At 38.7% G+C, this 17,413-nt stretch overlaps 1 protein-coding gene across 4 annotated transcripts in view; it reads left to right on the top strand.

The window, feature by feature from the left end:
- Positions 1–17,175, top strand: part of CDC42SE2 (CDC42 small effector 2) — a 78,294-nt gene extending 61,119 nt beyond the window's left edge. For all 4 annotated transcript variants that reach the window (XM_065740680.1, XM_065740679.1, XM_065740682.1 and 1 more), the window contains 3 exons: positions 11,590–11,691; positions 15,943–16,060; positions 16,465–17,175. In XM_065740680.1, the coding sequence (XP_065596752.1) occupies positions 11,590–11,691; positions 15,943–16,041 (201 nt within the window). In that variant the 3' untranslated portion in view covers positions 16,042–16,060; positions 16,465–17,175. The remainder of the gene's footprint in view (positions 1–11,589; positions 11,692–15,942; positions 16,061–16,464) is intronic.
- The last annotated feature ends 238 nt before the right edge of the window (positions 17,176–17,413 follow it).

Genomic DNA, 17,413 nt, shown 5'->3' with positions numbered 1-17,413 from the left:
CAGTAAAACCACAGACATGTGTCTCCTGGGTAGACTGAACAAATGCACTCTTGTAGTCTCTTTTTATGCCATATGTGCGGCAGTTCCTGATTCATTCCAAAAGCTGTGGTCTTACAATTTGTTCCCAGCCATGAATTTCTAATAAGTACTCGTTCCAAGCAGTAGCTGACATAGGGCCACTTAAAATGTTTGGTAACTGCATGTGAAGCTAATGCTAATATCTGATTTTTGCTGAGATAACCGTGAGCCAGTATCACAGTCTTGTTCCTTGCATTATGCCCTGTTGTTCATCCAGCTGATGAATGACCTGCTACTCTGCAATCATACACCACAGTCTGTCTGAAGACATGGAAGAAGCATGATTCCTATATTGGAAATGTAATATCAGGTGGCTGTAGCTTTTTATTAATCATATTGAAGAGGCATTAGATTTGACCTGCTTTACTGTTTTAATTAATTTTTTTTGCACCATACTTCTGTCATATTCAAAATATGAACAGAATTGCAATTTCATTCACTCATTCAGAATGCTGTTATATTTTCTCTTTTTTTTGTCCCTTGAGGCAGTTACATGCCAAGTGATGTTGCCTAGATCCAATGTGCTCTTGATATCAATTTATTAAGTTCTAATTATAATGACAACCATTTGTCTTTTCAACCATTTGTCTCAGATTTTTAGCTGTTGTTTAGCTAGAGGAGTCAGACAGCATCTTGGCTTTTTGGAAGGCTGCAGGGAAGCTGACTGTACTGGAGGCCTACTAGTTATCTCTATTAATAAATAATTGGCATGAAAACCTATCCTGATTTCCTCTTGTTTCTATTCTGACAAAAACATAGTTTGTATGATATGAAAACAATCAAGACTGAGCAATCTGATAGAAAATGCCAATGTAAGTGACTGAGAAAAACTGCTGGTAATGGGAACAGCTTTGGTGCTTACTGTTAGTGAGGACAGTAGTGCTGGTCTGAACATCCTTACGCTGGGCTTAGATTCTGATTTTTAATGCTTTAGAATAAGTCTGTCAGTGAAATACAACAATTTGGAAGGAGTAGCTAGCATTTTTATTTATTTTGTAATCTCATTATGCTTCTTTGTATTTCTTCTATAAAATAGAAGAATGGTTTTAAGGCATTTGAATATTGAAGCTTTAGTTCTTTCATCTTTGAAGAGGAAATGGTCTCCTGCCAGAGACACTTTATAGTTGATAAAAAGTGTTAAATGTTAAAACCTTTAACATAACACTGTTGCCTGACTGAAATATTAATTTTACCGTGGATGGTGCCTCTTCAATTTCATCAGCCTAAGTATACTAGCAACACATTGTATGAATATTGGAATTGGATGTGTATGCTAACAGGTTTAAAAACCTGAAAAAAGAAGCAAAGTACTGTGGAGATGTTGGGAGGTGTGTGCTTTTTCCTTCTTCATAAATAATATACTGGCTATATAATGACTATACATCTAACTGTTAGTTTCATGGTACTACTTCCCTGTGCAAGGATGCAATGGCTGTGTCAGCATTTCTCCTTTGAATGCTTTCTTTCTGTATGTTGTTCGTGTGTGAGTGTGTGGTTTTGTTGTTTTGTTTTTTTTTAAACTCTGATCTCTAGGTGAATCTGAAACACTGATCCCTGCAGAGAAATGCATCCTAAAGAGTAGTGCAGTAAATAAATGTAAAGGACACCTTTGTTAAAGCAGTCCTTCTTATGTAGGGTTTGAAAAATACTCTTAAGACTGATCAGCTGATTTTGGTGGGGCAATACTGGGAACTTAGGCAGATCACTCAGACAGCAGCTTGTTTTGAGAAGCAGAGCCCACATGTTGCTATTAGGCATGACCTTGTTAGTTTTGTCAGATTGTGCTATGTTGTTCATACTGGTGGATGCAGCCATCCCGCACACATCAGACTTTATGTGGGAGCAGAACAGCATGTATGTGGGAGAATGGAAAAACACCTCTTTACAGTGATCCAGTACTTCCTATTCTGTGAGATTATCTGACTCCTCTTGTGAATGAGCATGTGTAGGATCTGCTGGATGACGATGCATAGGGACCCCATTGCTTTTGCTGTTGACACTCTCTTCAAATCAAATAGTGCAGAAATGGTCAAAGAAGGAACAGAAAATGAAGGATAGTTTCTCAGTTTCTCTTCTAACAGTCCAAATTCCCCATCTTTAAATGATTGACTAGCTTGTCTTTGATTAAATCCTTTTCTTAATTTGGTATCTCAGTGTCTGTCTTCGTCTAGTACTGTTTTTAGCAGTGTTCTGGGATACAAAGCTAGCAAACAGCTGTTTCAGAAGATTTATATCATTGAAAACTTCTGTAAATCACTTTGTCTTTGAATATTTGAAATGCATATCTAGATTGGTACAGAAGATTCCAGAAAGCAAATAAGCAGATTAAAAGAGCATGCTTTTTGTGATGGTTTAGCTAAAATCATCACTTTTGTGAATAGAAACAGATGTTTTCAAAAAAAAAAAATTAAAAAAAAGGTATTGCCATTTGAGGGTTATTTGTGGCAGAATGCCAGTCATGGTATTCTCTGCCTTGATCTGATAGTTCCTATATCAAAAACAGCTTAACAAACAGCATACTTGCCTGTTGCTGTTTTGATAGCTCCTCCTTTCAGTATTTCATTAATGAGCAGATCGGCACCTAGTCAAGAAAATTGATGCACTAGTTAGGTAGAGAACTAGCAGTGCCTTCGTATTTGTGTTTGCCATCCCTAGCATGAGAATGGCAATAGTGGAGGCTGTACTGGGATTTATTTTAGTCTAGTTCACTTCGCTTTAGCAGAGTTTGAGATTTTGATTATTTTAGTATGGAAAGATGCATTATTTCTACATCTGCTAATGTGGCACAGATTTAAACATGTGGTTAAAATTATTATGATTCAGTATGTTCAAATTACCCTCCTGTTGCATAAAAGCCAAGCTTCCAAAATGTTGTAGTGGAGGCACAATTGCTTCTTACAGTACTAGAGGATACAGTCACTGAGATGTAATTATAACATGACTGAGCAGTCTGAAAAATGGCCCTCATGTTATGAAGACAAGCTTAAAGTCTGTGCACATTTCTAGTGTTTATGTTTTCAGTCATCTTCTTACTTAGAAAAGAGGAAAAAATTGGAGGTTATCTGACCACAAAACCTTATTCTGCAGAAGAGGCCTTTGCAGCACCAATCTGGCTCATTCAATTCTCTGTTCATCAGGGTACATTTCCCAGCTGGGAGTCAGCAAGTAAATTTATTAAGTGTTCAGCCACACTTCAAAGTGGGATTAAGTGTTTTTTACTTATCTTCTTGCTAAGAGAGATAAGCCTATTTTTGACAGTAATCATTTAACAAAAGAGAAAAACTGTTTTTGTTTTTTTCTGCCTTAGCCTGCAAGCTACCAGTGTGCACTGCTGACTTGAAAGCAGCCCCGGCAGGTGAATGTGACCCACTTAAGCATTATGTGCTGCTGGGACATCAGCTCTAATGTGTAATGTTGTGAATACCTTGATTTCCACAATCTCTTTTCCTTTTAAGGATTTTTTTTTCCAAAAATAGTCTAAAATTAGAGGAGAGACTGATAAAGCACTGGGGAATTAATCTCAGGAAGCTGATATTTTTACTTTGCATAAGATGAGGCATCAAAGCATGGTGGCTTTTGCTGGTTTTTTTCATAGTTTTTTTCTTTCTTTCTTTTATTATATACCAAGGCTATTTTGAAGTTAAAATCAATAGATGTTTCTCATTTTATTCAGAAAAGGAGTCTGTAAGGCTTTATGCTACAATGTCACTTCTTAACAGGGAATCCAGAATAACAGATTGTCATGAAGAACAATAGTCTTGTGCAGTAAGCGGAAATTATGATGAATTTACCAATTTTTTTCTTCTGTTAATAATTAGAATGAAACAAAGAACTCTGTCAGAAAAAATGAAGGTGCATCACTTGCCATTTTGTGTGCAAATCATTTTGTGTTGATTTAGATCTGGCTGGAGCCTTGTTGTGCAAAATTAGATGTAGGTCACTCTGTAAGTAATGTCTCCTATTTATTTCCGTGGAAACTATAATAGATACAAAGAACACAATAACACTACTTAATATTGCCAATACTAAAGAATTCGCAGCAGCAAAGCACTGTTTTTCAACCTAGTCACCACCATTAGCCGTGCATTTTTGCCAGTGATGACTGAGAGCCTGCATGCTCTCTTAACAGTCTGCACTAGTAACATGCTGTCACTGCTGCTGGAACGCAGCAGCCATCCCCACTGTGCTCACATCAACTGCTTCGTCACCATCGGTGTTCAGCAAGGGTCAGTGAATGTCAGTGAGTGAGTGCCATTTTTTCCACATGGAGGAGGTCTGTGACATACCTTCACTTTATCTGCTCTTCCATGTCAGATGCTGTTTTGTCACACTGCCTCTCTGTTGCCATCTGTCACATGGCAACAAAACGTAACAGAATATTGGCAGAAAGATCTACTGCCATTGCACCAACATCTGCTGCTAGTGCGGTGTCAGATGTGATCCAGATGTGGATCGGATCAGATGTGATCCAGATCGTTTATTACAGGTTTTAACATCCCTTATATACTTTCACAAGTTTTCTCTTGTAACTTCCCCACCTGCCTCTACATGTCAACAAGATACTCCCTGAAGCAGTCCTTAACTGTGCATACAGGTGCTTATCTAATCATGGTCATGAGTTGTCCAAAGCCATGTACCCTTCCTCCAGTTGGGGTCTGCCATCACACAGCTTACTTGAACTTGTTTTCCTTTTCTTCTGGAAACGTCCTTTGTTCTCAGCCTTCCTTTCTCATGCTGTTTATCTTGTTCCACTGCTTCTGCTCTAAATACACTTTTTTGTATTCCCACCCTGCTGGTATCACAGGGCACCATAAAATAATAGGAGGCATTACTTTTGGAGCAGCCCTTGTACTGTGCAGGTCAGGTCAGCATGCTGTTTTCTTTTAAATTTAGTTTCCTCTGCACTGCATTTCTTTTAAAGCGCAGGTGAATATTAATTTACAGAAAAAAATGCCTTGATATGCAATATATGGTGCAATATCTGGTTGTATAATTATATATATTAAGTTTAATGTAGCATTGTAAACATATGCAATATGTATTTATTGCATATAATATTATATGCAGTACGTACTTACTGCACATAAAATAAGCTGAAACCTTACATGTGAAAATGCAGTTGTGAAAATTCCCACTGTTGCAGAGTTCAATGCTAGTAGTGATAAAGTTCTATCCTTGCCTTCTGTTATTTTGCTAATACTGAGAAATAATAGTAAAATACTCTCCTACATAAGAAAAAAATAAACATCGTGAAAAAAAAAAACCCAATAAAAACCAACCACTATTGTCTGTACTATTTTGTATTAGCTTTTAGGGAAGAATGATAATATCAAAGTTTTATTATGTGACTTCAACACCAGATTTCACTTTCAGTGTTAGGAGCAAAGCTGCAGTCTGTCTCTGTCAGACACTTACTGCTAGCATAGGTGTTCTCTTTTTTGTCCTCTAAATATTTTTTGTTATGCTGAAGCAGTTTCTTACTGTTTACTTGACATTTACTTCATTACTGTGGTGGCTGAAATGTGATATCGTTGCAGCACATGTAGTGTGTGTGTGTTCGAAGTTAAGCCTCTGAGATGGGCCCACAGACAGCTTCCATTCACCTCCATCATTTAACACACAAATCTGCATCTCTTCTACTTATTTATGGGGCAAAGATTACCAGGTGTGTATTTTGCAATGCAAATTCTGCAGATTTTTTTCAGGGAACAAACTGAGTGAAGGCATTAAATGATACACTTTCATACTCCACTTCCAGGATATTTCTATAAGTCTTTTGCTCTCATCTTACCTCTGCTGTGCTTCTTATCATACCATAACATAAAGGGGTAAGTAGAAGCAAGGTAGAACCAAATACAGTAATTCAGATATAGAAGTTTCTTTGGCTCTTGATACAAAATCTTTCATTAATTTGACCAAAACTAAACAGAAGGTAACAGACACTTATTAAGCTAGTTAATCATAAAATGATTTCCCAAGAAAACATCCATCTGCAGAATTACAGAAGCAAGAAAGAGGATGTCACTGCAGCTATATTGGCAGAGTTCAGTCGTTCATACATATATTCATTCTGAGGTTAATTATTTCTGGTATGTTACCAAGTGAAGTTAGAGACATGAATGACCAGAATTTATTTGGGCTGGGCTTTATCTGCTCAGACACATGAATTGCACTAAGAAACAAGCACAGAATAGGGGCACAAATGGTTCATGGAGGGAAGAGAGCTATTCATGCTGTTAGCTTCTCAAGTGAAAGATGAATGAGCTACCTCTTAGCTACTTTCAAATAACATGTACTAAATCTATTGAAGAGTCAATCTTTGTGTCTGAGTAATGGTACTGCCTCTATACTTGGAGATATAAGGCCTCAAAAAATGCAATAATAAAATAACACAATATTGTCCTTGACAAAAGTAGTCTTTATAATATTCCCTGTAAAAGTTTTGAGTCTTTTCCATGCATGCTTCCCTACTCCTGTCTCCTATGTTATATCTTTTGAATAAAAAGTGACTTCTTACAGTGCTATATTCCTCTCTCTGCGCTCATCAGTCATTTCAGTTGTGACTGGGGCTGTGTCTACTACAGAAGTAACACACAGTAACAGGAGAGCAGTGTGAAGCAAATCAGTATTGAAGAACTGAGGTATACATTTCAGGTTCTCCATCAGACTGGCTTGCCTGATCCTCTGGCCTTGATGTCCATTAGCTGTTGGAGTGTATCAGCTAGCCTTCCAGATCAGGCCCTTTAAAAAAAATGTGCAAGATTACTCAGAAATACAAATTGAAGCATGTAAATAGGAACTGGCAAAGCTACTTACATATGCTCACAATGATAGCAGGGCACTAACGTAAATGCAGACTGAAGAAAACAAACAAGCAAACAAACAATAAGCCACAAACACCATTTTGCTTTCTTTTAGAATCATGGAATGGCTTGGGTTGGAAGGGACCTTATCATCAGATTCCTGCATTTAAAGATCATTCCATTGCTTCAAGATCACATCAGTGAGCACATGCTAAGGTGTAACTGCCTAATGGCCTCTGTTAAGAAACTTGCCTAAGATAAGAATCAAGGCTTGATGGCAATTTGTTTTAAGTAGTAGTTACTAGTTCCCTAGCTGATGATTAATGAAGAATTATTTGCAGCCATTCAGGAGATCCAGCACTCCTTAATGCCATTACTGGCTCACCAGTACAATTTGCAACATGAAAAAAAAAAGAAAAAAAAAAAAAAAGGAAAATAAGTTGAATTGGACAAAAAAGAGTTTGGTTGTTCTCTTCATCCACCAAAAAAATTATCTGCAAGCTTTTGAGATTTGTCTGTGGTAGACCTGCATCAAACCTCAGCATTTCAATACTCAACTAAAATGGCAAATGTACTGTTTGGGTGTACAAATGACTCACACTCTGGCTTTCTGTTCATTTGTTTTAAATATGGGGTTGGACACCTACTACATACCTGAAATAATTTTAAATGTTCTAATTGATGAGTGGATTGTTTCACTTTGGAGATTTTTACTGTGTCAGAGTACCAGCATACCACAATATTGTGTAAGTCTTGCAATGCATCTTTAACATTATTTGTCCATTACACCTGGTGGGAATGCTCTTAATTCTGATAATGTTAGATTGGCAGTTCTCATCCAGTGTAAGTAGAAACCTGGTATCAGGTCTCTCCCCCACGTTAATCACTGCTTTACTAACTCATTTCAAGCTTAACTTAAGAAGTAGTTTGCTGTTTCTATCAATGACTTTAGTTTCCAAACTGAAATACTAACCCATCAGTGGGACATGGTGATAGATCATATAGTGACTTCTCATGGCTCTATGAAATAATAATAATAATGACTTCTGTAGCTGAGATGTCTCAATTTCCATAAACGCTTTCTCCTTGAAAGCTCTTAATCTACCCAGAATTACAGCTTTGATTATTTCATTTTGTTGGTTTTTGCCTGTATGTTGGGAGTAGAGAATTTGACATCAGTTTTGGCATAGATTAGGTTGTTTTGCTGTTTCTGTAGGAGTGCATTGCTTCTTTCCCCTGGAACCCCCTCTTGGCAATTAATACGATAGAGTGAGATACAGTGAAATCTCCTAAGACTTGTTTTAATTAAGATAAAAAGTGTTTTGTGCTTGCTGGCTTAACTCTGTGATGTAATCTCCTAGTTGTGGGTCTGATTCATTAAGATTTAATCCATAGATGTGTTTCAAAAGCAGTTAGCCCACTCATGAGGCGTGTATCTTTGTGGCTTGAGTCTGGGTGGTCTTATGATCTTAGTACAGATTAGAAGTGGACATCCTTCTAAAATGAGAGCAAGTGGACTTTAGGGTAATGGGAAACTTCTAATTAAGCTCAAGTAATTTCTTAGCTATTATACTGTATTTTAACGTACTTCAAATTGAAGTGTTCATGTTGTGATTCATGGCTATTATTTTTTTTAAATACAGTACATAGGCATGTGGCAGCTGGATACTGTACTGTTTGCTCTACTTAAGGTCTCTGGTAGTGGCCTAAGAAATAAGGAAAAGGTATTCACAGAATCACAGAATTGCAGGGTTGGAAGGGACCTTTAGAGACCATCTAGTCCAACCCTCCTGTCAAAGCAGGCTCCCTAGACCAGGTTGCACAGGTAAGGCAACTTGAGTCATCTCCGGAGGAGACTCCACAACCTGTCTGTGCAGCCTGTGCCAGTGCTTCATCACCTGCATGGTGAAGAAGGGCACATGCATGTTTGTGCAGAACTTCCTATGCATCAGTTTGCAACCATGTCCCCTCATCCTGTTGCCACACACTGCTGAGAAGAGTTATGCCTCGTCCCTTTGTCTCCTACTCCTTAGGTATTTATAACATGGATCAAATCCCCTCGGAGTCTTCTTTTCTCAAGGCTGAACAGACCCAGGTCTCTCAGCTTTTCCTCTTAACAGAGGTGTTCCACATCCTTTATCATCTTTGTAGCCCTCTGCTGGACACTTTCCAGGAGATCCCTGTCTTTTTTGTACCAGGGAGCCCAGAACTGGACACAGTACTCCAGGTGAGGCCTCACCAGGGCAGAGTAGAGGAGGATCACCTCCCTCGACCTGCTGGCCACGCTCTTCTTAATGCAGGATCCCATTGACCTTCTTGGCCACCAGGGCACACTGCTGGCTCATGGCCAACCTGTCATCCACCAGGACACCCAGGTCCCTCTCCTCAGAGCTTCTCTCCAGCAGCTCATCCCCAACCTGTACTGATGCATGTTGTGGTTATTCCTCCCAAGGTGCAAGACTCTACACTTGCTCTTATTGAATTGTTTTTTTTTCCTTTAGATGCAGTAATCATCTGGAGGCAGACAGCCCATGCCAATTAATTCTTAATTTTCATAGATTCATAGGTTCATAAGGTTGGAAAGGACCTACAAGATCATCTAGTCCAACCATCCTCCTATCACTATCCCTACCCAACTACTACTAAATCAAATCCCTTAGAACCTCATCTAAACACTTCTTGAACAGCACTAGGGATGGTGCCTCAACCACCTCCCTAGGCAGGCCATTCCAGTGCCTGACCACTCTTGCAGAAAAAAAAATGTTTCCTCAGGTCTAATCTAAATCTTCCCCAGCACAACTTGTGGCCATTCCCTCTCGTCCTGTCATTATTGATCAGGGAGAAGAGGCCCACCCTCTCCTCACCACAACCCCCCTTCAGGAAGTGGTAGAGTGCAATAAGGTCTCCTCTGAGCCTCCTCTTCTCCAGACTAAACAATCCCAGCTCCCTCAGCCACTCCTCATAAGACTTGTGCTCCAGACCCCTCACCAGTTTTGTTGCCCTTCTCTGAATACGCTCCAGGGCCTCAATGTCCTTCTTGTAGTGAGGGGCCCAAAACTGAACACAGTACTCGAGGTGCAGCCGTACCAGAGCTGAGTACAGGGGGATGATCACCTCCCTGCTCCTGCTGGCTACACTATTTCTAATACAGGCCAGGATGCTGTTGGCCTTCTTGGCCACCTGGGCACACTGCCGGATCATGTTAAGCCGAGCATCAACCAACACCCCAGGTCCTTTTCCTCTCTACATTCTTCAAGCCATTCTGCCCCAAGCCTATAGCATTGCATGGGGTTATTGTGGCCAAAGTGCAGGACCCGGCACTTGGTCTTATTCAACCTCATCCCATTGAGCTCAGCCCAGCTATTCAGCCTATCCAAATCCCTCTGAAGGGCCTCCCTACCCTCAGGCAGTTTGACACATCCTCCCAACTTGGTGTCATCTGCAAACTTACTGACGGTACACTCAATTCCCTCATCTAGGTCATCAATAAAGATATTAAACAAGATGGGTCCCAAAACTGACCCTTGGGGGACACCACTCATAACAGGACGCCAACTGGACTTAACTCCATTAACTACTACCCTCTGGGCACGGCCCTCCAGCCAGTTCTCCACCCAGAGAAGCGTGAACCTGTCCACACCACGGGCTGCCAGTTTCCTCAGAATACTGTGGGAGACTGTGTCGAAGGCCTTGCTGAAGTCCAGGTAGACTACATCAGCAGCCTTTCCCTCATTTACCTGTCTGGTCACCCAGTCATAGAAGGAGATGAAGTTGGACAAGCACGACCTGCCCCTAGTGGACCTGTGCTGGCTGGGTCTGATCCCTTTATTGCCATGCACGTGTCGTGTGATTTCCCTCAAGATCATCTGCTCCATAACTTTCCCTGATACCGAGGTCAGGCTGACAGGCCTGTAGTTCCCCAGGTCTTCCTTACGGCCTTTCTTGTAGATGGGAGTCACATTGGCATTTTCTGATTTTTAATTTGCATATTTTTATATTAAAAACAAGTTGAAGCTCTGACTCTGCGAAGAGAACAGTGGAGGTTGAGCAGTTCTTGCCATAAACCTCTCAGAACAGAAATTGGAGTATGTTTAGGGTACAGTTTGGCATCCAGCTGCACTGTCCCCTGCACCCCTTCAGCTCACATTCCACAGGCATGAGAAGAGTAAGTTACCTCAGTGTATAAGGTTCAGTAGGCATATGATAATGGCTGATGCCAATCAAGACATTACTCTGAAGTATATTATAGAATCAGTGACACAAGTTCCCTTGGCATGGTGCTCAGAAGTTTTGTAAGTTAGCTGTTTCTTATGCCTTGCTGATGTTCTCTGATCCTTAATTCTCATTTTGATTAACTAAACATCAAATTTGATCTATCACATCATGGTTAAATGATGGACAAGTGGATGAACAAAAGTTGCTGTGTGGAACATTGCAAATATTAATAAACAGTGGAATACTGTGTTAACGTAAATGTTTAGGAATGGTATCAGTGCTGGTCTAATGATCTTCTAAAGATCCCCTAAATGAAAAAAAAAAGGACCATATTACTGATGTTTAGATTAACCTGGGAATTCAGACTCTGCTTTTTGATTTTATGAAAACGTCTGATGGTATATGAAACTATAGACAGTTTGTGTTTATGGCACATAGTAATTATGCCTTTTAAAGGAATCTCAGATAGATGGTTTCTTTACCTTCCTTCCAGAAAAGACGACGACGCATAGACCGAAGCATGATTGGGGAGCCAACAAACTTTGTTCATACAGCTCACGTTGGATCAGGAGACCTATTCAGCGGAATGAATTCAGTAAGCATCTGTGTTTGAAGAATATTCATATTAGACAGGGTACAGGAACATTGTAAGAGGCCAAAGCAGTGAAGAATGATTCTCTACTGAATTGAGAGGGAGAGGCTCTGTGAAAACTGAAGAATAACCTATTAGTGTCTTAATTCAAGCCTTAGCCACTTGTATTCTAGATCATGGGATCCTGTAGTTATTGACAATATGTAGCAAATGTTGTATATACTGTGCAGGGTATGTGTGGAAGACCATTGAAAAATTCTTTCTGATGACATGCACACACTAATATAGAGGAGTATTTTGGGAAGTACTTGAGTTATATAGAAAAAAAATCTTTTAAATGTGTCTCACAATTCAGGTTAGATTTCTTCGCTTAAATGTTTTGAAGTATTTTAAATATAGTTTATGTGAAATTGTAATTTACCATGGTTTATGGTGCACACAAATATTTTTGTGTCTTTGTTGTGATTGTGTATATTTTGTAACGCTATTTGCAATGTGAATTATTTCCAGAGCAAGCCATGATGTCACAAGCGGGGTTTTGTGGTTTCCTGTAGATTCTTGAAGCAATAAAAACTTTTTCTCTCAGAAAGTAAAAAACAGAGGCTAAGATAGAAACTGAAAATGAGATTATGAGAATAGGTTTCCTCTGCACAACCATATTTTATGTGTAGCATCAATCTGTTTTTGAAGGACAGTAATTACAAAAAGGAGTGATATTTAGATAATGAATAAAAATATTTCTCAACCTGAGTAATTGTTTTAAAAGGAAAAACTTGTTTAGTGATGGTGGATTTTAGGAAAGGGGAAGAATGACTTCTGTCAGAGGTATCAGAATGGAGAGCAGAATTGAATGAAAGAGGTCAGTTTAAATGTGGGAAAGGGGGTCATTTGAAATTTCAGCTAGTTTGTAGCTTACAGCGATCAGAAAAGAAAACCACAATGTTTTAACTTCATATCTGTTAAGGAAAGGCAGAGGTAGGATATCTGACATGACAAACAATATGCTAGTTTTTCCCTGAAACAAGGTAACAGAGTGGCAGTGATTTGTACTAAAACATCAGTAAGCTAGGTAAATGGACAAACTTAGATTCAACTTGATAAAATACAATTAAAGCTGGTTATTTAATGTGATATACTTAATAAATTGTGAATTTAAGTAATAAAGTCAGTGATCCATTTTTCTTTCATTTTTTTTAGAAGTGTGGCTCTTTGCTCTGTAGATATTTGCTCTCTTCAGTGTGAGAACCTTCTTCATTCTCACATCTGAACCACCTCTTGGGAGCTTTATGGTGGCTGCCTGAAGCTTTGCTCTTTCACATCAGTCTTTCCCCCTGCTTACCCTCAGGTTTGACTTGTACATTTAGTTCATCTCCAGATAACATTTAGTGATTACTGTTGCTACATAAACTTTTCCATTTCGAACATTTATAACTGACCGTACCTTTCACTTTCTTTTTTTCAATTTGGATAATGTGCTGCAATAACAACCAGAACAATATTTTCTGATAAAGGAAAGAGACTGTATGCAAAAAAAAAAAAAAAAAAAAAATCTTCAGAAGCACAGATCTCTAGTTTTCAACATTATTTATTTTCTTGCCTCTTATTTGGTGATTTACTGTGGTAAAATTGTATCCAATCTCCTTGCTTATTCCTTATAGTTCTATTCCCAAGCTCATGGTGGCACTTCCACTTTTTTTTCTACTATCTAACTTCCTTTTTTGCCTCCTATTTTTTTTTAACCTTTGTATTGCACAGTGGAGTCTCCTTATTTATTTTTAGTCATTTAGCCTCAGTTTTACCCTTATTTCATGTATTCCTTCCTTCTTGTAATTTTTCCTGTATTCTTTCTCAAGGACCATCTGTGCTACTTCCTTATTCTGAAAGTGGGCATATGGGAAAAAAAGAAAGAAATTAATGAGATAGATAAGCAGCACAGCATATTTTGTGGTGTTTAATTGGTATAATCTTCTTCTCCTTGCAAAACCTTTTAATTCTTATCCTATCTAAATTACATGTAAGAGGCAAAAATACATTGCTTTATGTCATCAAATGGCATCTTTTGGGGGAGTAAAAAGCACTTCGCTGTGCTTGTTCTTGTAGTTCAGACTGCCTCAAAATGAGAGTGTTTCACCACCTTGTAAGTTGGATCACTACGTCTGGCTTTTTTGTCAGTTTTTAACATTACATGTCTCTCATATAAGTTTTAACATACAAAGTAGCCACTGAACCAAGATTAAAGTTGCTGGAGACTCTTTATGTGCAACAGCCTCTGTATATTAGATTGATAGTTCCTAATGCACTCCTAAAAATGTCTGTATGTATGATTCAAGTACCAGAGAGATTTCTCAGTAGTTCTAAAGGTTACAGTAAAATTTATACTTAAGCCTTGAAGTTTGTGTTGATTCCTCTATAGTTTTTAAATATTGTAGGTAAGTTGTTTGTTCAGAGAAGGGTAACAAAACTGGTGAAGGGTCTGGACAGGCCTTATGAGGAGCAGCTGAGGGAGCTGAGATTGTTTAGTCTGGAGAAGAGGAGTGTATCACTCCTACAACTACCTGAAGGGAGCTTGTGGTGAGGTGGGGGTCGGCTTCTTCTCCCATGTAACTACAATAGGACTAGAGGGAATGGCGCCTCAAGTCACGCCTGAGGAGATTCAGGCTGGACTTAAAGAAATACTTCTTCTCCAAGAGAGTGCTCAGGCACTGGAACGGGCTGCCCAGGGAGGTGGTGGAGATGTTCAAGGAGTGTTCAGATGTTGCACCGAGAGACATGGTTTAGTAAGAAATACAGGTGATAGGTGGATGGTTGGACTGTATGATCCTGAAGGTTTTTTCCAGCCTTGGTGATTGTATGATTCTGTGATTTTAAGTTGTCAGTCTGGAAAGTAACACGCCTTGAAGATGGTTTCCAGCTATTTTTCTTTAGAGATGGGGGTCATTCAGATTAAATGGATCCCGTCCTTAAGTTATGCATACATTGACATGTAGATTAGATATATTCTGGGGAAAGTAACATTCAAATTTCTTCTGTTCCAGTGACCAACAGAACATTCCAGATAAAGAAAATCATTGACTTGGTTAGATGCAGAACTTTCTGAACAAGACCCTGTGAATATTGTTACACTCTCTTTCAATGAGTCATTGATGTCAGACCTGCTAGAGTTTTGGCTCTGAAAATGTAGCCCTGCAGAAAAAAAAAAATAGTATTACATTGCTTTGCTGCAGCTGCTTTTGCTTTTGTAGATGGGGAAAATACCATGCATGCTGCTTAGCTGTATTAAAACCGCACTGGTCAAATAAGTCCTTCCAGTGCTGTTCTGAGGTCTCTAAAGGAGCTATGTATGAACTAATCGCAAGTGGCACCCTGCAGGCATAGGATCCTTGATGCAAGTTCATTTTCAGAAGCTGTAGCCTTAAAAGCATATCTTACTTTGTACTTACTGTGTATTTGTTATGTATGTTCTGGTGCGCAGACGGAAAATGGACTGTAAGGTTGGAGTTGTCTTCCTGCAGTTGTGAGACAATTAATTCTTCAGTGCAAGCAGGAAAGAACTATGGATTCTCTTTCTTTTGTTGATAAAAATAATGAAAGCTGTGCCTTTAAATAAGTTGTTTCCAGACTAATTGGTAGGTTTAGTATGATTTAAATACTTTGCCAGTTATAGGAATAATACCAATTAAGTAAAGTGGGACATGTTTTTATATAAATGGATAAGTAAGAAATTTTCCATACACCAAGAGCTCATGTTTGGTTTTAAATGCAATTTTTGTTATTGTTACCTGAAGTTACCCGTATACTGCAGATATTATCCAGATGTTTTATGAGTTGTCTATTCTACTTTTAATGCCATAGTTCTAACCTCACTGGTTTATCATACTTGGCAAATAATGTTTCTCATATAACAAACTAAATTACAGCTTGTCAGATGGAGTGGAGTTGGATACCATTACAAGATTTGTTATTTTCTTGAGCAGTGAGGTAGTTCAGTGAAAATCTGAATTAACCAGTTTCCTTTGGGAGAGAGGAAAAACTTGCACATCAGAACCAGTTCTTTAATCTCCTACTGAGCTGTCTGCAAAACTGTCCAGCAAACCTTCACTGTATATGTCCTCATACAAAAATAATGTATCTTTAATGGTATAAAAGAGCACTTGAAAACCAAACCAAGAAGAAAATTGGGAGCAAGGGAACACCACAGTTCACTTCTAACTGCCTGTCTTGTTTTCTTTGCTTCATTTCACCTTCTTCCTCCAGGTGAGCTCAATTCAGAACCAAATGCAATCCAAGGGAGGCTATGGAGGTGGCTTGTCTGCAAATGTTCAGATGCAACTTGTAGATACAAAAGCAGGATAACCTTGGGGATAACTTTTCAGTAAGTATTGCTCTCTACTTTTTTGGTATTGTTAGAGTAGTAAGAAGAACATTCTTCCACGTGCCATAGTTAGCTCTCTATAAATAGCTGTGTGCCTTATGATGCATAACTTTAAAATGCACTTCTGATTTTAAAAAAGCAGTACTGTGTAGTCATGTTATTTTTTTATATAATGTACAAGAGATTGTCCTGACTGCATCCTTAAGTCCACAAATCTTTATAAGTAAAGTTAGTTGTGTAACACATCAAAGAAGAATGTGACTATGGTAACATTTTTACAACAGCTCATTAGTTTAGTTAAGCATAGTATGTGTGGTGTTAAATCAGTGAATACTAACGTTATGGTAGGAGAACAGTCTCTCAGAATGTTCAGAACTCGGTTTAACATGTTCTCTGTGTTCCAGGTTTGTGTGAGTTCCTGCATCTTCTTTCCTGTGTTCTTTCTTTTGCCTTGGTGACTGCTTTCTGTGTTCATGACAAGAGAGAAGCGATGGCTTACTGTTCACCCTTTGTGATCACTCCAGTGAGAAGTTACTGTTCTGCTCTGATGATGCCATTTCTCAGATTGGTCCAAATGTGCCTTTCAGTGGCATACACACATTGGCCTCTACCAGTACCATGGACATAGAGCTTTTTAGGGTTGTTTTTAGGTTTTTGTTTGCTTTAACGCAAATCAAAGCACCAACCTTAGTTTCCCTCACCCCTCACAAATACTAATGCACAGCATTATGTTGCTTTTTATTCTTTAAATCTTTTCTCCTCTCACGTAATTTAGAAATGATTGAGTTTCTAGTCATTAATCACTCATTGTTCATATCAATTTTTGAAAGGTCTGGGACCTGCAAGCACAAATGATTATTCCTTACAAAAATCAACAGAGTAGATGACCACATGCTTTGTGAAGTTGCTTTGTCTGGTGGCTGGTTTGGTGCCAGAAAAAAAAACAATTGTGTATCGCAGACTGATGATACTGTTGCTGGTGAAGAATTATGCTGTGACACAAAGTCATGCCTTTTTCTGAAAAAGGACTTGTAGCTGTTTCAGAGTTATGTCATTAATTTAGTTTTTATCCAACTGGTCTTGAAATAATAAAGAGAGAGCTTGCATTAATGAGGCATTTGTTGTAAATGTTCAGTATATTTATTTTGAAAGTGCTGACCTGGAGACAGTAAAACCAGTGTAGTGCCGTACCTAAGTGTTGTGGAAGAGCTTTAGTCTATTTAAAAAGCATCATGTTTGACAGCTTTTCTTTTTACAGTTTTTCTTAATTTTAGGCTGTATGGTCATTTCCAGTAGCAGCATGTCAGACTGCCTGCAATATTAGCTAAAATGTTTAGTAGACCTCTCTAAGTA

This window comes from Cyrtonyx montezumae, unplaced genomic scaffold (assembly GCF_038088225.1).
Source record: "Cyrtonyx montezumae isolate F1298 unplaced genomic scaffold, pur_monq_1.0 scaffold_29, whole genome shotgun sequence".
NCBI lineage: Eukaryota > Metazoa > Chordata > Aves > Galliformes > Odontophoridae > Cyrtonyx > Cyrtonyx montezumae.
This window is presented reverse-complemented; position numbering and strand designations above follow the sequence as displayed.